This window comes from Rhinolophus sinicus, chromosome 17, assembly GCF_057876585.1.
Source record: "Rhinolophus sinicus isolate RSI-liver-muscle chromosome 17, RSI-T2T, whole genome shotgun sequence".
Lineage (NCBI taxonomy): Eukaryota > Metazoa > Chordata > Mammalia > Chiroptera > Rhinolophidae > Rhinolophus > Rhinolophus sinicus.
Window position 1 is genome coordinate 152,859,735 of NC_142517.1, and position 24,322 is coordinate 152,884,056.

The window sequence follows — 24,322 nt, forward strand, 5'->3', positions numbered from 1 at the left end:
TTTTATTTAAGTCTATTTTTGATATATTGAAAGCTGAACATTTTTATGACAAAAGTTTCAAGAAGAAATCTTTTTCCAGTTTCACCACTGTAGCAACCGGTCCTTTCCTTATCCTATTATTGCAATGTTGTGATTGGAATAATTTATATGTACAAATTATATCATAGAAAAACAATTTCATTGCTAAGTATAATCAGTTTAGGGTGCTTCATCCAAAATAAGAAAAAAAAAGAGAATTTTGCACTTTTATATTTTAAAGCTGGTATTTTAGCAATATTTTGACAATGGTTTATTCCATTTATAATCTTTTGGCAACAATAAATATTAAAAGAAAATCTATTTATTGGCATGCAAAGCAATATGGCTTCAGAATACACCTCTTAAATTTACAGAACATAAAATTTCAAACATCCCACGTGGTTGGCAGGTGACGTTGTGAAGATGATCTTCAACAGTGATGTACTTACTTCCTAAAGATAAAAAAATATAAGACAGTGATTTAACATGGGTATACTACCCAGATGATATAGTTAACTTATTCAGGAAATGTTTCAACTACTTATATTGATAAAAGTTGTTTATTAATATTTTCATCTTATAAATCCTTAGTCTTTTGGACTCTTCAAATATTTGTATTTAAAGATCACTTATTCTGAAGTTCCCGTATCAAGAAATATAAAGTATATGAATAATTATAAAACAATTACAACCCACCATGATAAGTGGTTAAATTTTGGTGTTCAGATTTTTACTATAATGCTTATTACATTAAGTATATAATACAAGATATACTGGTATTTTACTTTCAACATAAATAAAATTTCAACATATACAACAATTTGTAATGTGACATTATTAATGTGAATGATTTAACATCTCCATGGCTTTTTTTAATTTTTTATTCTTATTTATGTATCTAATGCCCTGTCCCGTATTGACAGTCAGAAAATGTTTTTGGAACAAGTGGGTGAATGGATAAAACTGTAATGATCAAAAACAAATATAATCATGTACTCTTAAATGATTCATAATTTTGATTATATAGCAAGAGGGTAAAGACTCTCTCCCCCACATGGGGAACGATCTGTAGCAGTAAGATAATATTTATGAAAGTTTTGATGGTTGCAGAATGAACTGAAATGCAATCACCTGTCAGTAATTTTGGTCTGAAGCAACCAGTTTATAAAGTCCCGGGTGGCAAGATTATCAAGAACTGTGTTCATCTCATCAGAGAAAGAACCATCGGCGTGTCTGCGTCCGAGTTCTTCAATGATGGTGACTTCTTCTGGGAAACTTAGGAAAAGAGGAGCAAAATCAGTATTTGATTAAATGCTTCAAGTAAATGCTTATTGATTGCCTATCAAACATAACACATGTGTGAGGGTCATTGAGGAAACAATATGTTTCTGTTTGCAGAGGGCCTACTATGAAAAGCCTCATAGAAACCTGTATGAACTGGTGCATGTCAGAATGGAAATTCTGTAGGTAGTAAAGAGCAGAGCCGGGATGTGAAACTAAGACTGTATAACTTCAAGCCCTTTTCAATATTTCATCTGCTTAGTATACTGGAAACACAGAAGTTATTATTGAGACTATTAATTTGTTTATAATTCATAAAAAATAAATGATGTATTGTAAAACTAGTGATTGTCAGAACAGACTTGCAAAGTGCAGTATAAAGGGATTAAACCTTAGTCCACATTAGATTTTCTATTTGATCAGTTTAGTAAGCAGACTTTTTGGTATCCCTTTAAAACACCAGAAACTATACTCAAATGTGACTATTTTACCATTGATTTTGTAAATTTAATCATTAATGTGTAAAAAAAATCAGCAACAATGCTAATTCCCTTTTGTCTTGAGATTTAAGTCTCAGTAACCTTGTTTTAAATCTCACTAGAAAGTATTGAGTTGAACATAAATTTTCTGCTTCTCATAATTTAAATGTCAATCAGGGGTCTGTTTGGTTGTGGTAAGATGCAAGAAAGTACTTAAAAATCATAGCCTCATTTTCAACTGTGTTAATTTAATGGTTATCTATCTATATGACAGTCCCATTAAAAAATTAGTATGTTGCTCATATGGATATTTCCACCTATTTCTATTTTGAATATCATTTCATTAAACACTTTAAGTTTAGTTCCTTTTGGTCTTCATCAGATTTTTACCTAGAAACTTAGTAACATGTAAATACATGTTGATCCCCTATATAAATATTTCAAGTCAAACTTTAAGTTTTCATCATTATTTCTTCTTTTTCCTTATCCCCAATTTTCCTAAGACAGTCCTAGTTTAAGCTTGTTGTCGTAGAGTAGTTATCAAAAACACTCTATTCTCAAAAGTTTCTTGGATTGACAAATGAATATCCTAATTATAATACAACTACAAAGAGGGATAAAAATGTCACCTGTGTGACTGTTATTAATACTCGCTACCAAAGTAAAGCATATTAGGCTTTTATAGACTATCTCCCACCAATAGGAATTATTTCCTTACTTTGTGAGATGTACTAATTGCTTCTGTAATTCAGATCCATGTATAGATAACTAATCTAAGTTTTCAGAACCAAGCACAAAAACAAAAACTAAATAAGAGTGTATAGACTTACTCGCGCCTGCCTCGGCCTTTCACCAGCCAAGCGATGAATTCCTTGGCAGCTTGGCCTTCCAAATAAGAACTTACATCACTGGTAAAGGTCCCTTCAGCGTGTCTCTCAAATTCATCATGACGTTTGGCAATGTTATTCCTGAAAGAAATGTGAAAGTTAAATCGAAGATCTGTCTCTTTAGCAATATGGTTCTCACCTATAAACAGTGGCAGCTTTGGGTTCAGGATTTTCCGTACAAGAGGCTTAGGGAGATTCAGGAGGCGAGGGTGGCTAGATGAGGGGGGACTCATCTTGAAACTACTTTAATTACCTGGGTAAGGGGAGAAGGCTAATAACATTTAAGGGGGGCTAAATTTCCCCTACTCCACCCAGTGCACCCATTTTCACCTCTCCTGCTTATCTGTACCATTGACTATTAATGCTGCATTTACTTCAGTCTTGGTATATGAGGGCTCTCTACCAGGCTGAGCTACTTGCAAACAAGGCAGCTCTTTGTTATTAGTATGGGTGGGGTCAGTGTTAGTTAATTGAGTCAAGGGAAAGCAATGGACCATCTTGAAGTGTCATCAAAAGAAACACATGGTAATTGATGAAAGGAAACATGTGACGGAACAGCAGTAAGGAAAGCTAAGATAATGACCCCATATCACCCTCAAGGGTGTGCAGTGTTCTGTGGAGGTGGTTGACCTGCTGCCTTCAGTCTCTCCTACACATATTAACCCTGGAAGGTTTCACTTAGACACACAACAGAAACTGCCTGAGAGAAAGGGCTATTTTACATTAGTTTACCAAATGGTGGCATTCCCTTTCTAGAAATGAGGGCAGCTGTTTTCATTTATTTTTTCAAATTTCTGATTTCTCACATTTCACCCATGGCCCATCGGTGGCCCTTAACAGAAGATACTTCTCCCAGTATTTGCTCTGATCATGACTACCATCTCTTGTGACCTCTACTATAAGAACTTTGGGTCAACTACCCTGTCTCTCCAATTCTTCCTGCTGGCTCATTCTTCTCTCTCTCTCATTCACTTTCCCATCTCCATTCTATCCAGACAAATCTATGCCCTTTTCTGATTTTTAGAATTCTTCAGCTATTTTGTATGCATGACTCCCATCCCATTGTGGGCCACCCTCCAAATAAATTGTGAAATTCCACCATCTCTGTGAAACCCTTGTGGATGATTTCTTTCGGTAGCCTAGATGCAGCAAAAAACCCAACACTGTCAACAAAAATCCAACATTAAAATGTATGCCTTAACGATAGGCTTGTATTCTTATTTGCCTTCTTCCCTTATATGCAGTGCAGCTAGGTTGTAATTTTAAGTGTGTATCTTGGATTGTATTCTACAAGAAAAAGACTGCATCTGTTTCCATTCCTTACCATGATTAACTTGGCTAAGGAAAACTTTAATGTGATCATAGTCATGAGTTTGAACCCTACAAGGGGATGTTGAATTTGCTGTTATATTTTGGTCAGAAATTAGATTCCTAACCTTGCAGGTCCATTAAAGTCAGCTTTCAATTTTAATGGAAAATGGGCAGGAGTAAATATTGCTAAGACCACAGTTGGGAAAATAATTAGAGGGTGGGTAAAGGGTTTGGAGGGGTGAGAGATGGGACATACTGAGGCAATAATACAAAGGACAGCATCACCAACCTTGAAAACCATCATAATTGAAGCTTATGGGCACTATTTGATGAGCATGATAAGAAAGTCAGGAGACACTTTGGATATTTTTAAATAACTTATTTGTGTGCATATTTTGGACCAGGTTCAGACTCTTACTTGTTCCTCTTGGTGTTCATCAACCACTGCACGAAATCCTGGGCACGCCTGGAGTCCAGATACTTGCTGTAGTCACTGGTGAATGTGCCCTGCGAATGGCGCTTGTCTTCATTCATCTGCTCTGGGTCATTGAACGGGTCTGTCTGGGGAGCTGGGAATGAGCTGTGGACAACAGTGGATTGGTGCAACTAAATCTCTCCTCAAGAGTAGACTCATTTGAGGAGCATCTTCTCTGCATGATATGGGACCACATGAAGCTGAAAGGCAGGTGTCTAGAGTATTTCAGTTGGTAGTTCAGAGAGACCTTGTTTGCCATGGGAATCCCAGAGTTTTATTAGAGTTGAATGCACCCTGATTCTGAATTCTAGGCACCGATTTTTCAAATGGCTTCTTTTTTTCTGAGATACGATTAAATCTTTTTACAACTAATTCGTCTACTTATGATTATGCTAATAATGACAGAGAGAGCAATGACTTGAACTGAATATTTTAAAAGAGTAAAGAATCTCAGTACATTTCTGCTCCCAATTTTGTTTTGCATGTATTAATATAAAAGTAGTTCCATTACCTGGGTACATGGTAACTAATGGTGAAAGACAGACAAAAGCTCAAAAGCTCAAAGAAAGGCAAGAAAAACTCACTTGCTAATTTGAAACTACTCATATAGTAGACAATCCACATGCCAGTAATCACCAGTTGACTGGCACGGCAAATATGGGGAAACATTCTATGTGATTAATACTGAGAAAGGAAAATGAGATACTATTTTCACCTGTCAAATTAGCAAAGATTAAATATGGGAGAGGATATTGTGAGAGGAGTATTTCCTTTATGCTGATGGGAGTGTGCATGTGTGTGACTTTTCTGGATAGCAAGTTGGCAAGGTATTATAAAAGATTTAAACTCATTCAAACCCTTTGACCAGTAATTTTACTACTAGAAATCTATCCTCAGAAAAATGGTAAGACATGTGAAGAGAAATGTTATTTGCAGCATTCTCTTTTGGAAAATTTAAAGAACTCAAAGGTATTTGATAGAGGAGGAATAGCTAAATAAATATTGTATATTTATGAGTTGAAATTGTATATAGTCATGAAATATCATACATTTAATAGATATTTTAATGATATAAGAAAAAGTTAACAATAGCAATGCTAAGAGAAAATGCATAATACGAAGCTGTATAATGATCTGATATATACTTATAGACAGTACACACATAACACTGTGCATATTTTCTATCGTGAACATGTATGACTTTTACAATTAGCAAAAAACAGTGTTATTTTTTTAAAGGAATAAAAAAGAGGAAAAGTTAGTATGAATAATTGAAATAATCTACTATGCAGTGTGTGAGTAATGAATGGATAGATAGGATCAGCTGAAGATTTCAAAGAGCTATAATTTCCCATGTAACACATTTTCCAACATTGCCTACCCCTTTGGTTGTGAAACCACATACTCTGATCTACACTCCAGGAACGACTTTATCACAATGATAATTTAAACATTTGAAAATTGTGTAGAATATTTACTCTAAGTTACTGAGACCTCTTCACTAATCATAGTTTCCGCAGGCTATATTCTAACCATAGTGCTATGTTAGTTCAAGTCTAAAGATTTAATACCTGGATTTCTCCTCTGAGTCCTGAAGGGAACGTTGCCAGCTGCTTTGTACCAGCATTACAAACAATCCAGCCACAAAGTAAATGCTTTTCATTTTTGCTGCCTGTTGGAACACATTGTCAAGGGGAGGTGGGGGGAGGGAGAAAAGCAACCATATTTAAACATCAGGCTGAATAAGTTCAGTTTCGACCAAGTAAATATAAGTAGAAATAAAAAACTAGTCATCAGTTTTATTCTGAGTATATTTCCAGCTTCATTTCAAAGAGCAGATTATATTTTCCCCCAGATATTTTTGATGGCAGGAAAGGATACAAAAGATATGTGCCACCACTACGCTTTTTCATTAGTGTAGAACACTTCTGTTAATAATTAGAAGGCTCATTTCCAGACTTGAAATTAAAAATGTCCATGATAAACATTTAAAATATCCACTGTAGATGATATGCTACATATGGTTAGCCTGAATGGCACCTTACGCATAATGCCACCCCCTTCACTATCAGTCTGGCTTTCAATTAATAGTCCTTCATTTCCAAGCATTTACATTATACTGCATTTCAACCATCTTAAAGCAGCCTCAGGCTACAACTTGGCATACCAGCTGTCGGTTCAGATGTATTATTCATTTATATTTTAAATAGTGTAACTTGGTCTAGACTTTGTAATTATAAAGCGGCCAACAGATTTGAGGTATTTTAGGGTGCTTTGACCTGTTCTAAATTAAATGGAAAAAAAATCATTTTAAAGACAAGCAATTTGCAACAAGAACTAATGCTTCTGGCAACTTCAACAATCACAACTAAGAAATAAGAGATCACTGTCATAATGAAAATTAATGCTTGCTTCTGAAGCCTTGGAAGTCCCCGTGTTGTTTTATGACTGGACTTAGTCCAGGACATGTCATTCACTGCTTGTGACACCCTAGACCTGGTTATAAGATACACCTGGTTGCTTGTCCTTGTATCCCAAGCAGATGTCCTGTGAAGCCATAGAATGCCAAGGACAGGATGCAGTGTGGGTGGGGCTGCAGCGGGGACCAACATGAACGTGGAGCAAACTGTTCCCACAGGGCAACCTCTTTTTTCTGAATAGAAACCTCAAGTCCAGTATTTGTCACGGACTTCTCTCTGCTACTCGAGTCAGACCGTGTTTACTTTGAGAGTGAGGATTTCAATTCAAGTTTGATTATGCTTCTCCATAAATAACTTGAATGAGTATTTTTAGCAAATAGCATTTGGTTAGAAATAAGGATTTTACAAATATTATCATTTTAAACTATCAATCTTTTCTTTAACATCCTAGCCATATTTACTATCTATCTTTGGCACTAAAACGTGGAGACTGTAATATCAGCAATGGTATATTTTTTTTCCTTGAAATATTGTTTCTTTAGATCAAGTGGTCAGTTAGACAAAGCAACACAATAGGAATTACATATTCATGCTTCTTCATTCATCAACAGTAAATTACTAATTTGGCATTTTGCTATGCTTAAGTTTACCGACTTGGCAAACTTTGCAAACCTTGCCATATATGTACGTAGTGTCTTCTGATTATAACTCTCAATTATAAATTAATGCTTTCAGGAATTAAAAAAAAATAAAGCAAGCATTTTTTATGTTTTAGGATTGCATCACTGTTGTAAAGTCAATTTAGTCCTAAATAATTCCTTCCATGCAAAATTTCTAAAGGTTTTACAAAGTCTTCTATTGCATGCTGCATAGGCAGGCTTAGAGCACATGTTATTCCACTGTGGGAGCTGATGGAAGAGGAAGCAGCCACACAGATCTGAGGGTCCTCTATAGGCAGTGAAATGAGTTCTACTGAAAAAGGAACTGATTTTTAATTTTTCATTTATTCATTTGTAAATGTCTATTGAATTGTGAAAAAGTTTAAGAATAAGCTTGTTTGAATACCACTACTGAGAAAGCAAATGTTTATGTTATTTTTGTATCAAAATCTTATTCCATAAGAGAATTTCCAATTACTCCCCTACCCCCCACTTTAGGTAGCCTAAAAGGAGAAACCATAGTTTTGTAAGAACTATACATTTCCACTCAAAATTAAAGGGAAAATATAATAACAATAGTATTCCCTGTGTAAGAAGTCTTTTAGAAAGACTAATCTTAGACCTAGCAAGGTGACGTTATAGAATATCCCTAAATGTATTAGTGTTCTAGACCAAAGAAATACTTTTTAAATTCTCATAGGTATGTCTTATATGTGGAAAAATCATACCACTTACTCGTTTACTCCATTGAGAATCTTTGTAAAATCACTCTCTGTCTTTAAGAGCTTAAATAGGTACTTTGGAATATATGATTTTGTCTTCCAAATAGACTTACTAAAATTTCATTTCAAAATGTGGATATTATAGATATTTTATTTATTACCATTGGTTCTAAGTACATAATAGATAATTACTAATCTGTGGTTTTACTGAGCTCCCGCCAAAGAATTTCCAATAACCGATGATATTTGTTCTGTGTACCAAGTATTCTATGTCTTATTTACAAAGAGTTGATTTCATGGACTTTGATTTTTTGATAGACTTATCAGAAATCTGAACATTTGAAAGATGATTCGTATTTACTCTTTTGGGAAACCATAAGTTTTCATTGGTAAAGAGCAATTGCTTGTATAGACTCTCTAATGGACACATTTCTGCTGAATTTAAAAGGCGCCTTCTGTTCCAAGTAATATACACATTTATCAAATTCAAGGAAAATATTTTTTAAAAGTGTTACCAATTATTTTAAAAATATAATTCTCATAACACTTAAATCTTGTAACAAGCACATTGATTTGAATCTTTGTTTTTCTTTCTATTTTATGTTTTAGAATGGAATTATTTCTCTGATTCACTTTGAGGCTTCGCTATGTTGAAGTATATGTAAGTACATTTTATATTACTTTTTCATCTGCATTCTGCCCCATGTGTTATTAGTAATAAACTATAAAATGAAAGAACAATACTTTAATTCATAATACTTTGACCCCTTAAAAGTACTAAACTGTACCCAAAATAGGAAATACAATCTTACAATTATTCAATATTAATCTTACCTTTTGACAACTGGACGTGGAGCAGAGCAGGTAGAGAGAGAACGAGCCCTCTTTTTGGAACTGTGGATGTGCTGTGTCCTGCGCTCTGTTCTTCTACACCAAAGCGCTCGGCTTTTATATACTCTCTAACGCTGTTTAGTCTCACAGATATTACGCTGACAATATAAATTTCTGATCTGTAAATAATGGCTTTTGTTACATTTGATTTCACTCGCTCACTCACTTTGCTCATCTCATTCTACACTTACATTGGGTGGGACCTCAGAGGCCAGGAAACTTTTTATTTACTCTCATGCCTTTTTTTTTGTTGGGAATGGAAAGGGCAGTTTGGAAATGCACCTTTTACTCTCAGTCAGGCATGAAAATCACGTAAGTACTCTAAAGTGAATTTTGATGCTGAAGATATGAAATTACACAGTTCACGGTTCACCCCACTTTGAGCGTGGCCTCATTTGCAGGTCTTACAAATCCTTCTGTTTTGCTATTTGGTTATGATGAATTTATCTGAATACGGTGATCAATTCATTTTTTTATCTACCCAAATAATAAACCATTCATTTAAAACATGCTTAGGAAGAATCTTCTCATCCCCCTATATGTAACTAGTTTGTATTATTTTGGTGGGGAATTTTAAAGAATATCAATTAAGACCTGATGTGTCCTGTTGTGATAAACTGGAGTCAGAAAGAAAGGATAAATACACATATGGATTAAAGATCCAATAGGCGATGCCAATAGGCATCGCCTATTGGTCTGGTATTTCGTTTTTCTTTTAATGGATATTTCAAGGCCAAGTCTACTGATAAGAGAGCTGGGCACTGACTTACAAAGAACGAGATGCCATATATACTGTCATATGTATTTCCTGAGTTTTGTGATCTGCCACTGATGACTTCAGCGATTTATAAGATTTAGCAGATATAAGTCTGATCACTTTGGAAAAGAGAAAAATGGGAAGTGATCTGGTCAGGCAGTTTCAGGACAGTGTCCGTGTAACTAGATTTTAGTCTGGCTGCTATCAACAAGCTGTGTGATTGTGGTCAAGTCATGTACTCTCTTTGTGCCTCAGCTTCCTGATTTGTAAAATGAGAGGGTTGGTTAAATGACTTTTCTAAAATAAAAATCTGATTCTGTATGACAACATCATTGCCACATTTCCTCACTCAATTTCAGTATGCTTATCCCATCAAGGGCATGATGAAACTGATGACTTATACAGAAGTAAATCATTGATACAACTGGAGAAACATTCCCAATAAACTTAAACTGTTCAATCGTGGATTGGACCCACTGTTGTATGTAGAGCTCCTTAAAAGCCATAGAGATCAGTTCTATTTGAAATTGGGAAACCTCAGGAAGGAGTTTTTGTGCTGGTGATTGTTGATGGTAGAAAGTCTTGCTGTTCCAAGTGTGGTCCAAGGACCAGCATCGCCGCCTGGGAACTTGCTGCAAATACAGACTCTGTCCCAAGCCCAGACTTACTGAATAAGAATCTGCATTTAACTAAGATTCCCAGGCAATTCACAGGCATAGTGAGGTTTGAGAAGCACAGCTGCATAAAATACCCAAGTCATTTTCATCACCTCCCTGGCTATTGCTGCTGTTTTGACCTGAGGACTGCTTCTTGGTGGTACCAGCAGAGGGGGTGAAAGAGCAGAGAATGTTGGCACTCAGGGCCATCTGGACGAACACTTATAACTATGGCTTGAAAGTGTGACTTAGTTTAATATACCATCAAATTGTTTCTGTCTCTCGCCTGAGTCTTCATGAGTATATTGGCTATACTTTATTAATTGTTTGTCATCTGGTTCTACTTTTTTTCTTTGTCTATTTGTGTAGCTGTTTCTTTGTCTCTCTCTCTGTCTGCCTCTCTTTCCTTTTCAGGTGTTACCTGTTGATGGGGAAGTCCTAAGAAGGGAGCTCCGCAGATGATGTAAAGATATAAGCTATAAAGTTATAAAGCTCTTAACACAACATCTGGCATCTCAGTAAATGTCCATCCCAATATCTCAAAACTTGTTTCTTTCCCTCCACTCCACTTGCTTCTATTATTTCAGAAGTGACTATCTCAAGTTCTTTCAGAAAATTTCCTCTAGCTTTATCCTCAGCCCACGAACACTGACTATTGGGGGTCCCAACACCATAATGACAAACATTCTAAGAAAGCAGAAGCATTAAGAACCCCATTGTACAGGGCACTGCTTTCCATCCTAGGAGGGGTAAATCAGGATTCTTAATGGGCATCATATTATCAGAAACTAAGACAGACATCAATTTTGAACTTATAAATCTTCTTCCAATGGCTGTCCCCGACACCAGCCTCCACTTGACCTTCAGTTCCCTCCATCGCGGGTACTTATTGTTTAGATGTGAAGCAAGGAAAATGGTGGCCCTGTATTTTTATGATTAGTGTTAAAAGGCTTGTCTGAAAGCAGGGGATTTCTGAGAGATATCATCCAGAGTTCTCCCATCAGACTGTGTGGGGGTGCCAGTGGTTACCCGGGGTATTGCCACACAGTAGCCATGATATGCCATCCTGAAAGGTCAATTCAATTTGATATAAGTAATATAAAACATAATTACTATATGGAACGGAGTGCAAAATTTATATAATTTCAAGATCAAATAAGATACTTAGTCAAAGATTTTTTGCTTTTATCATGATGCTTAGGACCAGGGACAGCTTTCAGCTTGTGCCATTACATGGGGCCGCATGCTTAGCAAGGCTCCATGCTTGGCATAATGTTCTACTCTTACCATCTTGACATTTTTAATAATGTTTAAACATGGGCTCCAAAGTTTTATTTTGTACCCCAAAATTATGTAGCCAGTCCTGCTTAGTACTTCCACCTCAAAACATCAAGGGGTTTGGGTTGTTGCATATTTATTTTTCTTAGCTGTTCAACTTAGGTTGAAATGTTTGAGAATGGCACAGATCCAGGTACACAGTACACTGTGGTGGCAAAGTATGGATAAGGGGGGGCTCTCATGCATTGCTGATGGCAGTGCAACATGTCACGAGTGATTTGGGGCACAATTGGACAATATTGTCAAAATTACAAATCCCTGTAACGCTTGGTCTGCTAAGGCTAAAGCACCATTCTGAAAATTTATTATATATACATGTCATGATGTAGGTACAAGATTCTTCACTGCAGCATTGTGTATAATAGTAGCGGGTTGGAACTGATTCAAGGGACCATCAATAGAGCAGTGTTTAAAAAAAGAATGAGGAAGCTCTTTATTTACCAATATGGAAAGACTCAAGGATATGTTGTTGGTTGAAAATAGGGAGGTGCATTATGGAGAGGCTAATATGTGTGTGTGTGTGTGTGTGTGTGTGTGTGTGTGTGTGTGTGTGTATTAGGCTACCTTTTGTGTTAGAAGATGAAAGGGGACAAACGTGTTTATTTATTCATAATTGCATTACGAATTGGAAGAATGCACAAAGAACTAATGAAAATGCTTTCCTGTAGGAGGCAGTGTGGAGCAGTGGGGTGGATCAGAACAGGATGCAAAGTATACTCTTCAACATATACTTCTTAGGCTGTTTGGGTTTTTTGACCACTTAATTTAATTACTCATTCAAAACAACCAAAAAAAAAAGCAATTTAAAAAGCAGTGACAGTACAACCAGCCTGGGAATAGGTTAAACTTTAAAGCTAAATGTGCAAGTACCTTTGACTAGTAATTACACAACTAGAGTATTATACTCAAGAGAAATAAAAACAAGTATCCACAAAAAAGACTTGTATAAAAATATCTACACGAGCTTTATTTACAATAGCTAAAAACTGGAAACAACCAAACTATCCCCTAACAAGTGAAAGAAGAGACAAATTATGGTACAGAATTTATACAATGGGATGCTGGTGAACAACAATAACAAAAAGAGCCAATAACTGATGCTGGCAGCAACATGGGTGAATTTTACAGCATTATGCTGAGTGAAAGAAGCCGGACACACACACACAAAACTACATACTAGATGAATCAATTTATAGAAGTTTAAGAACAGGCAAAACTAAGGTTAAACAAAAGAAAAACTCAGAACTGGGGTTGTGTCTTGAAAGAGGAGGGGAGAGGAGAGTCTGTGAGGGAACTTTGCAGGGAGATGGAAATAGACTATATTGTGAAAGGAGTACGTGTTACCCATATATGCTCAACTGTCTAAAAAGTATAGCTAAGACTTGAAATTACAATTTATGTAAATTTTAACTAAAAGAAAAAAGAAAGTAAACATTAAAAAAGGGTGTGGGTGGAGATATAAATAATACAAGCATGGCAGAATATTGATAATTGAAATTCGCTGATGAGTAAACAGGGTTTATTATGTGATTCTGTTTGTTTTATACATGTTTGAAATTTTGGAAGTAAAAAATTAAATTAAAACTAACAAAATAAGTGTGGGGGTGGGGCATTAGCACCAATTAATCAGTTGCTTTGGAAGCTAAAGAATTTGACCTATCAGTTACTAAGTCTGAGCAAGGTAAAGTATGAGTAAATGTAGTTTGGAGACACATGGTAGCAACAGAGCTTGGAGGTAAAATGGTAGCACAGGGCAAGGCCTGGGTAATAGAACACATTTGCAATGAAGGCAGGGCAAGGTTGCCGCCATTCAGAGGTAATGGAATAATGATTACAGTTTCCTCTTTTTAATCTCCTTCCGGGCCTGTCCTGAGGTTATGCCTCTGCTCTGTTACATGGGACTTAGTAACGATCAGGAAAACTTTTTTTATGACTTTGAAGTCCGTTTTTAGTTCTGGAGGTAATCCTGTCAGTATGCCATGCTTTCCCTAGATTAGCACACTCTTCTCCATGACAAGTCTCCTGAAAATAAGGAGCCTTCAAAACCTAAAAAAGAAAAATAAATAAATAAATAAAATTATGTAAGCACGTGAGAGAAAAATTCATATTAATTGAGGTTTATTTTTTTAGGTTTAAAGAAAAAAATATAGAGAACCATTTATCATTAGCCTTTGCAAATTAAAATATTGAGTACATGGAATGTAATAATAAGATGCCCTTTACCTTGCTGAGTGAAGAGATCTTTGATTGGCTCAGGGATCCAGGGGGAATAAAAGAACTTCCAGGGGAAATTCTGAGTTTGCCAGAGGATGTGAGAAATATACTTACTGAGTGGTATTTATGAAAGAGTTCGTGACCCATCCATCTGGAATATGGGGGTGGGCGGAAGATTCAGTAGTAAGCTCAGAGGACAGTCCTCCAGCCCTGAGGCTTTGAGACCCTGCAGAGACCTCACAAGTCTGAGCAGGTGACTGTGTGGCATCATGGCTTTGCACACGTTGATTTTATCTTTTGCTAGATCCCTGGTATAATGAGATGTTTAAAATTGTTCTAAGTTTCAGTTGTTATTTTTATTCATAAAGGGAACAAGAAAAAGAAAGAAAACAAAATCACATTTGTATGAAATCATCTTATCTCATAATTTATAAGCAGAATATATATTTATATGTATAAATACACATATATCATTGAATACATGTGTTATGCTTCTATTTTTCACATATTGTAGCTATAAAAAACAAACCATATGTCATTCCATTTATCCAACCTCTTGCTCATCTGGAAAGACTTTTTCTTCTTCAAGCTTCTAAGAATTTTTAATGGAAACCGATTTAAAAAGTTGAAAAATTTCAAGGGCTTCTGAAAAAGGAAGTAACTTCAGCCATTAGAAAACTTAAAATTTGAAGTCTATATACTTTAAAATGCAAAAAATGCAAAATGGAGTTATGAGCACTTTTTCTCTTACATTATGCCTGTGATCAGACTTGCCCCCTGCCTGAAACTTGCTCACTGTTGCCAACTCGTATTTTATCAGATGTATTGTAAAGATATGCCCAGTTTTTGGAGATAGAGAAATGATATAAACATAGAGAAGAGGATAATTTATGCAGTCCTCTAGGCTATTATCATATTTTTAAGTAGAGGTTTATTTAATTTATCATTATTGTTTGGCTATTTTATTCCTCAAACATAGATAATTTCTATAATTTTACTTTGCATTAATAATAAATTACCAAAATAATTTATTCTGCACTCAAAAACAGTTCTATGGCCAGGAAATCTTGAGTACTGTGTTCTAATCCTGACTCTTTCTTGCGGAAAAGTAAATCATTTATTCATTGCCGCATTGTCAGAGGAAGTAAAGAATAATTTTTCATTTCCATTTTAACAAAAATATTTTTCTCTTCATAGAGCACAACAGAGTATTAATAACAAGCCGTTCCTAATTCAGAAGAAAGACAGATTTCCCCTTTCTTTCTCATAAATCTGGTCGATGATCACTAGCATCGTCCTCCAAAAACACTGATCAGCTAAACTCTGGAAGTCAAAGAACATGCCTCTTACACCTTTTATGCACCTCTTCCTCTCAAACATTAGGCAAAATGCATAGCCAAAGACATGATTCATGCATATCTTAAAATTTGGTTTGATTTATTAAGCACCAATTTTCACCTAATGGTGTTTTGGACACTAGTTGACACTGATGAAAATAATCAAGTATAAATGATAATTTCAGGGGCTACACCTGACTAAACACCTGGATGAAAGTGTAATAGCCATTCATCCCAGTGGTGCGCACATAGTACTAATCACCTGATTAGGTGATCACTTTTTAAAAAATGTTTCACCTGTAAATTCATATAGAAACAATTATAAGCAACAGATATTAAAAAATAATAATTTTAATAAAACAAGATATTTATATTGTTTAAAGTTTGTTTTTGACGTTTCAGGGATGAGGAGTAAGTCCCCTACCATTTATTGAATGCCTACTAAAGGCAATGCTTTCTGAGAATATTATTGTCTAATTCTCATGATACACAGTACGTCAAATATTTCTGCCTTCATTTTACAGATAATGAAATGAGGCTTTAGAATAGGCAACCAAGTTGCTTAAAGCCACATCTGGATCAGATCCAGAACATACTGTCTTTTTAGAGCAAGACTCTGCAAAGTAGTGGTAGGAGTCCAGGGAAACTCTTCTAACTTCCTCGGAGCCTGCTTTGCCTGCTGTCTGAGTCCATTCATAGCTGCCAGATGGCTAAGGTAGCAAAACATCTAAAGATTAAACAATTGGCAATTCCAGGTATTTTATAGTTTGACTTTTGTTTTTAAAGTGTATGATTCAGTGGTTTTTATTTTATTCGCAATTTTGTATAAGCTTCATCACTGTCTACTTCCAGAACTTTTTCATCACCCACAAAAGAAACCCCATGCCCATTAGAACCCCATACCCAGTGCCCCCTTCCCATCCCTTGATGACCACTAATCTACTTTCTATTTATATATTTGCCTGTTCTGTACATTTCATATGAATGGAATTACTCAACATGTGGCCTTTTGCATGTGACTTTTATTTAGCATAATACTTTCAGTACTCCATTCCTTTTTATGATTTAATGTTATTCCATTATATGTATATACCACACTTTATTCATTAGTTGAACGACATTTGGGTTGTTTCCACTTTTTAGCTATTATGAATAATGGTTGCTATAAACATTTGAGTACAAGTTTTTGACTGGACTATGTTTTTAATTCTCCTAGGCAAAGTAGAATTTGAGAAGAATTTTAAAGCAATAAAAAAGAATGAAATTTTGCCATTTGTGACAACGTAGGTGGACCTAGAGAGTATTATGCTAAGTGAAGATAGAGAAAGACAAATACCTTATGGTTTCACTTATCTATGGAATCTAAAAAAAAAGCAACCAATGAACAAAACAAAACAAAAACAGATTCATGGCAACAGAGACCAAAGGGATGCTTGCCAGAGGAGGGGGAATGGGAGTATGGGTGAAGAAGGTGAATATAGTCAATAATATTATGATAAGTTTGCATGGTGACAGATGATTACTGAAATTAGTGGGGTGATCACATTGTAAGGTATAAATGTCAAATCACTATATTGTACACCTGAAACTAATATAGCTCATTATAATATTGTAGACCAACTGTACTTAAGTAAAAAAAAAAAAGGGGGGGGAGGAAGAAAATAAAAAAATGATTCTAAAATAGAATTACTGGATTATATAATAACTGTTTAACTTTTGAGGAACTGTAAGCTGCCTTCCAAATTCACGGTGGAGATTCCATTTTTAATGAATCAGATCCATGAATTTTGGATATGTCACACAACTGACTTTTCACCCTTTCAAACATCTGTGAATTTCACTTTCTGATGATGAAGCTGGCGACATTAAAAGAACATAGGATTCAAAGTAGGGCAAAGGAGTTGACAGGTCTTGGCAAGAAGGAGAGTCCATTCTTACTGTTTTCTCTCGATTGATGTGAAGACAGAAAGGGGGGAGGGACAAAGGAGGCAGCCTGAGTTAGGTATTTAAAAAAGTTATTTTGGAAGAGCTGTTGTGCCTAGTACAGTTGAGCAGGAAATTGGAAGAAGATAATTCAAGAGCCAGACAGGGAATTTCCGATGTTTGACAGGTCTAAGTTTCGAGTGCTTAGGAGGTGTAAGGTATGGATGTGTAATGACTGAGGGAGGTGAATCTTATGGGTGTCCTCTCTCCTGTTAAGAGGTGTGATGGCATGAACAACTGGTTAAAATAAATATTACAAATATTAATTTTTTCTTCAGGAGTAAAAATATTTCTTTTATTGGCAATGAGGATAGGTCAACATAAATATTTAAAAAGCACCCAAGAGGCTAATTTCCTGGAATATACTTTTATATCAAAAGCTTGAGTCTACTATTCTAGAAATAATGCCATAATTATAATATATTACTTATACTGAAAATTATTACAAGTGAAGTCTTTAAAAACAGATTTAAAAAAAAATTACTGAGATCAAATTTATATAACAAAATCAACCCTTTTTAAGTGAACGATTCAATGGCATTGAGTACATTCATAATGTTGTGCAACCTCCACCTCTATCTAATACAAAAACATTTCCATCACTACAAAATAAAACACCTTATCCATTAAGCAATTTCCCCTCATCTCCCCCTCCTGCATCCTCTGTCACCCAAGAGTCTGCATTTTGTCTCTATGGCTGGATATTTCATATACATAAAATCATACAATAGCGTTTTGTGTCTGGCTTCTTTCACTTAGCATGTTTTCGAGGTTCATTCACGTTATTGCATGTATCAGTACTTCATTTTCCTTCATGGCTGAATAATAGTTCATTGTATGTCTATATACCAGTTTGTTCATTCATGCATCCTTTGATGGACCTTTGGGCGGTTTTCACTCTTTGACTACTGTGAATAGTACTGCTGTGTACATGCCTGTACATATATTTGTTCAAGAACCTGTTTTCAATTCTTTGGGGCATATCTAGGAGTGGAATTGCTGGGTGATATGGTAATTCTATGTTTAACTGTTTGAAGAGAAGTAAAACTGTTTTCCACAGCAGCTGAACCATTTTACCTTTCCACCAGCAATGTATGAGGGTTCCAATTTATCTATATCCTTGCCAACACTTCTTTTTTCTTCCACAGCTATCTTTGTAGGTATAAATTGATACTTCAGTGTGGTTTTGATGTGCATTTGCCTAATGACTAAGGATACTGAGCATCTTTTCATGTGTTTGTTGGCCATTTGTATATCTTTTTTGGAGAAATGTCTAAGTCCATTGCCCATTTTTTAATTGTGTGGTTGAATTCTAAGAGTTTCTTATGTATTCTAGGTACTGGGACCCTACAAATAAAGTTAAAATATATATATATATATATATATATATATATATATATATATATATGTATATATATATATATATACTCACTTATATATACATTTGTTTATGTAGGTGTGTGTATTATACATATGAAACATATATTCAAAATATGAATATAATATATATGAAATTATTTTTCAAATATTTTAATAAATGACACAACTTAACAATTGCATTCATGTTTCCATGACTACTTGTTTTCTGGGAAATATGATACAACATAATGTGAATACTGAGTAGCTATTTATAAAGTTTACCACAAATTTTTAACACTTCGGTAATGATAAATTCCCAATATTTGTTAAGAGGAAATACCATGCAAAAGTCTCTAGGTCTACATCAAGGAACTGATAGTAGGGTTTCCTACAGCACGTTTCATTGGGCACGGCTTTTTCACCAAAGAAGATTGTGTAAACAATATTTTATGGCTCCTGATACTGTAATTTGAAAAAGTAAATAAAAGTACTCCGGATATGTTGAAAGTGCTTTGGCAACTTAGAAGCACACGTGTGTTTTTTTTTAAACATACATTGACAGTCACTAACTAAAAACAGGGAAGAAATACGAAATACTTTCTTTCACATGGCATTTTAAAAATTTTACTTTTTGTTTTTCTAAAAACCTAATCTGGAGGAATAAAACCTCAGGTTTACATTTTCATTGTTCTTTATTTCTGGAGCTGCTTTGGCAGCCTGAGTGCTGTTGGGAAGATGCACCCGATGCCAATTTGGGGACCATTCTTGCATGATATCTTCGTAGCTTCCCCCTATCCTGCCTCCTTCTGTAGTTCCACGGCCAGGGTGTGGGAGTTGGCAGGAGTACAGGTGTGGGAAGACACAGAGCAGGAGTAACATCAGAGAGAAGACATCGAGAGAAAATACTGATGAGTGGAGAAGAGGTGATGGGAAATTGGAAAGCTAATGTTATTTTGAGTCCAGTCACGAATTGGATTTACATATTGGATGGCTCGCCTGTACATACACAATATTTTGCTGGGGCCAGAAACAAGATGCAAACCCTGTAGCAGTAACTAAGCTATAAAGGGAGGTACAAAACTCTGTTTTCAAAGCTACCCTGCAAATGTTTGTTTAAGCAATCACTTAATGGCTACTTCATTAACTGTATTTAAGTTCTAATAATGTCTGACAAGGGCCTATTACTAGGTGTGTTTTTTTAAAATTTTTACTCTATATTGAATATTTGATTATTGACAGCAATATGTGACAAAGCCATCTGAAAAGGCATTCCACATACTCTTTCTGGAATACCTGACAAATGGCACTGCCTGTATTACACTGAGGTATGGTGGTAGTAGGGAGACTGTGGTCCAACAAACCCGAACCTATGGAATCTTAGGTAAATTCCATAAAGTGTGCTTCATTTTCCTAATCAGAAATACACGTTTTAATTTCTAATTACAGAGTTTGAATAATTAAATGTAACAATGTATATGGAGTACTTGGTATATAACTGACATCCAAAAAAGATTTAATTATTACTTAAAATAGAAATTGATACCCACAGGTCAAATCTGGCACACAGATGAATTTTCTTTACTCATAAATTAGCTATCAAGGGTTCAACATTGAGAAAGAGTTCACATTTAAAAATCTAGTTTTCTTGTTTCTCTTGGCAGAAGTCAGGCCCGGAAAACAGTAGGGCCATGTTTCCACATGGCCACAGTTTGAACCAGTGGTTGTTATCTCCATAGTTGTGCTCACCAGCTTGCCGGTGTCCCACCGTTAAGTTACCAAAGACTGACCCCCACCCCGGTTTGCTTCATTCATTCTGATTTCCTGGCTGGCCTCAGCAGTTCCTTGAGATTGGGAACTCTACTCCAAGGTGTCCGTTACATTTGTTTAATACAAGTTTCTCAGCTATCAATTTAATTCATTCAAAATCAGTCTCATCAAGGAAGACAGTGGTTGGAGTTGGTGATGATAGTTATTTTGAGAAGAAAAGAAAAATATGTATATCTCCTTTACTGGCTTACTTTTATTTTTAATTGGCTTCAGGTGCACAAAACAATGTAATAGTTAAACATTTATCATTTATATCCCTCACACAGTGATAACCCCCTCCTCCCATCTACTACCCGTCTGACATCACACACAGCCATTACATTTCCACTGTCTCTATTCATAATGCTGTACTCCGCTTCTTGTAACTATATCTCTATCTCTATCTCTATCTCTATGTCTATGTCTATGTCTATGTCTATGTCTATGTCTATGTCTATGTCTATGTCTATGTCTATATCTATATCTATATCTATATCTATCTATCTGTCTATCTATCTATCTATCTATCTATCTATATATATGATTGTGGTTGACATTCATTATTGTTCAGCTTCAGCTTCAGGTGTACAGTGCAGTGATCAGGCATCTACATCATCCCTGAGATGGTCTCCCTAATGAGACAAGTGTCCATCGGATACCCTGCAAAATCTTTACAACATTATTGATTACATTCCCCAAATTGACTTTCGTATCCCTGTGGCAATCTTGTGGTTACTGACTGTGCTTTCTAATCCCCTCACCTTCCTCCTTATGCCCCGCCCCCATCTAGCAACCCTCAGTTTTTTCTCTATGTCTCTGAGACTATTTCTGATTAGTTCATTCATTTATTTTTTTCTTTAGATTCCACATATAAGTGAGATCATATGGTATTTGTCTTTCTCTGTCTGACTTATTTCACTTAACATAATGTTCTCTAGGTCTATCCATATTGTTGCAAATGGTAAGATTTCATGCTTCATTATGGCTGTGTAATACTCCATTGTATAAATGTACCACAGTTTCTTAATCCAGTTGTCTACCGATGGGCATTTCAGTTGTTACCATGTCTTGGCTATTGGGTATAGTGCTGCACTAAACATAGGGGTGCATAGATTTTTTTCGAATTAGAGTTTTGGATTTCTCCAGATAGATATCTAGGAGTGGAATTGCTGGGTCATAAGGTAGTTACATTTTCAGATTTCTGAGATACCTGTTTTCCACAGTGGCTGCACCAATCTGCAATCCCACCAACAGTGCATAAGGGTCCCCTTTTTTCCACATCCTCGTTACTGGTTTACTTTTGATATCTTCAAGTTTATAATCTGAATTTAAAAGGACCAACCAACCAAACTTTTGGTTTTGAACTTATGACAGTGTTAAGGCATGTTTTATTAAGTTAAAGAAACCGTTAGTACTTCAAATGTATTTATTAAGTTAAATGTACTTTAGAAACAACTGTTTTGTTGTTGTTGTTTTCATAAAAGCTGCTAGAGCAATCAATAGCACTCTAGAGATTTATCTGATTTTTTCCAGTCTCAGTATTTTTGCTAAACATTGTGTTGTCCTGGCGATTCATCTAGAAGCAGCAAGAATCAGAAGTAGGACAACACAATGGGCTGTGTTGTCATTCCCTAACCCAAATTATTTTTGTTTAAAAGACCAACTTCTTTTAGATTTCTGGCTAAGACTCATGTCCTTCCTAAAACCATTCTCCTGACAGTGGGCCACCTGCTGCTCAAGGATTTTTCTTTCTCTTTGCTTTGAGGGGGAGCCAGCAAGTTCCTATTATGTATTACGTTCCAGAAAAGGCGAGATCTGTTTCCCCCATGAGATCACACAGAAGGAGTCTAGTTTCATGGGCCCTCCCATCCACAGAAAACAGGAATACATTCAGCATATATGTATCAAACTCCTCCTAACTTATTCCAAGGGTTGCCTAGGCCCTGGGTGCAGAGATGGGGAAGACAAAGGGGGTCACTGCTCATAGGGGGCTAATACTCGAATGGCAGAACTAAGTAACAAACAAGCACATACATAAATAAAATAATTTATGATGCTTGTAAGTACTAGCAAGAAAACACAATTAGCTAATGTGGTTGGAAGTCTCTGGCTGTGGTAGAAGCAATGTTAAATCCAGTGAACAGAGACATTTTCTAAGGTGGGGACACGTGATCTGAGGCCTAGGTGACAAGGACACAGTCTAGTGTTTATTTGAGAAAACTACATTCCAGTCCCTGAAACAGAAATTAGCTTGGCCTGCACAGAAACACAGAAAGGAGACCAGTGTGGCTGGAGTTGGGAGGAAAACAGGGGAGTGGCGGCAATAGGGCCAGAGAGGACCACGTGTGTGATGCTTTGTAGGTTGTGCATGAAGCTGGGTGAGTGAATTCAATTATGTATTTCCCTGGAAATCCTTCTTCCCCAAACCTATTTCCATTACTACTATCAAATATTTGACTCCTCAGCTAGGGTATCGAGATATAACATTCAAAGGATGAACAACATTCAAGGTTGATGAGATTTGTTGGAGTCTCATGACTTTTATATTGGTTATTCCTAAAAGCCCACATTGTTTCAGAAAAAGATAGAGATTAATTTATAAGTTACTGATGATTCTGACCCTTGTACTAAATTAATTGATATGGTAAAAAGACTATTGGCTTCTGAATCATACTATTAATTTCTTGAGAATTTCTTGAAAATGCTAACTAAAAAGGGGCATATTTTCCAGACCCTCTACAGAATAATACTGTATGCCAGAGATTGTTAGCCCTACAAACAACAACTGATTTAAACCTTCAGACAGCCAAGGGAGTAAGAGCTATTATTATCCCCCATTTCACAGATGAGGAAACTGGAGCAGAGAGAAATTATGAAAACTAGGCAAAATCACATAACTAGTATGCTACTGAGCTGGGATTCAAACCAGGTAGTCTGACATTAGAATTGTGCCCTTACTTATTGCATTCACTATCTCTAAGATAAGCTATAATGGACATATTACATTTAAAAGCATTGACAAATAAGCAATCTTATGTATTTCATTTAAATGGGTGGAATTTGTAATATTGCAAAGTATTACTTTAATCTTCTGAAAAAAAATGAGAGAACCTCATTGTTTCCTGTTAGTGTATAAAGCACTTGTATATATTAAAGCATCATCACTTTTTATCGTCTCTTAAAGCTTGGAATTTATCTTAGTGTCAGTGTAATATAAGCAAATTTTGTGACACATATAAAATTTTTATTATGTCCATGAATATCTAAAAGGATGTTTCAATAACAAACTAATATGTGTGAATGGGTAGTAGTTTTTTAACATACAAATACTTTTCACATAATTTTAAATGTTTAAGTAAGACATTTATTTCAAAAATTCACCTTCTATAACAGTGAAAAAAATTCTTGCCTCCAATATTTAATGGCTAGTAAAGATGCTCCCATCTTTGCTTGTCAGTGAACAGTAATTATGAAAGAAAATTGAGTTGTCAAACCATTGTGGCATGACCTTGGCTACTGCTCTCTCTTATAGGAAACAGACTCTGTATAACCACAAGGTGAAGGATGTAGTGCTGTACCAATGAATATTTGTGAAAACATATACTGCCAAAGCAATTTTTTAAGTAGAGTAACGGAATATTAATTAGAGGCCAATAGAATGAAATCATGCTACTGTAGCTTGCCAAAAATATTACCTGTGTGTCAAAAAAGAAGTGTTTATGACGAGCA

At 35.6% G+C, this 24,322-nt stretch overlaps 1 protein-coding gene across 2 annotated transcripts; it reads right to left on the reverse strand.

Annotated features, from left to right (window-relative positions):
* Window positions 1-332: 332 nt before the first annotated feature.
* Window positions 333-9,220, reverse strand: GCG (glucagon). 2 transcript variants are annotated; one of them, XM_019727299.3, is made up of 6 exons: window positions 9,087-9,220; window positions 6,023-6,123; window positions 4,395-4,556; window positions 2,609-2,746; window positions 1,150-1,293; window positions 333-470 (listed from the first exon to the last, which is right to left on the reverse strand). In XM_019727299.3, exons 2-6 carry the CDS (start codon window positions 6,112-6,114, stop codon window positions 464-466), a joined length of 543 nt encoding a protein of 180 aa, XP_019582858.1. In that variant the 5' UTR covers window positions 6,115-6,123; window positions 9,087-9,220; the 3' UTR covers window positions 333-463. The 2 variants fall into 2 exon arrangements, with proteins under 2 accessions (XP_019582858.1, XP_019582859.1); XM_019727300.3 differs by lacking the exon at window positions 333-470 and having other exon boundaries at window positions 1,146-1,293.
* Window positions 9,221-24,322: the final 15,102 nt, after the last annotated feature.

Coding starts and splice junctions, on each gene's coding strand:
- GCG (XM_019727299.3), bottom strand. CDS start 6,114: ATGAAAAGCATTTACTTTGTGGCTGGATTGTTTGTAATGCTGGTACAA. Junction 4,557..6,022: donor GACTCAGAGGAGAAATCCAG/GTATTAAATCTT, acceptor TGTTGTCCACAG/CTCATTCCCAGCTCCCCAGA. Junction 2,747..4,394: donor ATGAACACCAAGAGGAACAA/GTAAGAGTCTGA, acceptor CATTTCTTTCAG/GAATAACATTGCCAAACGTC.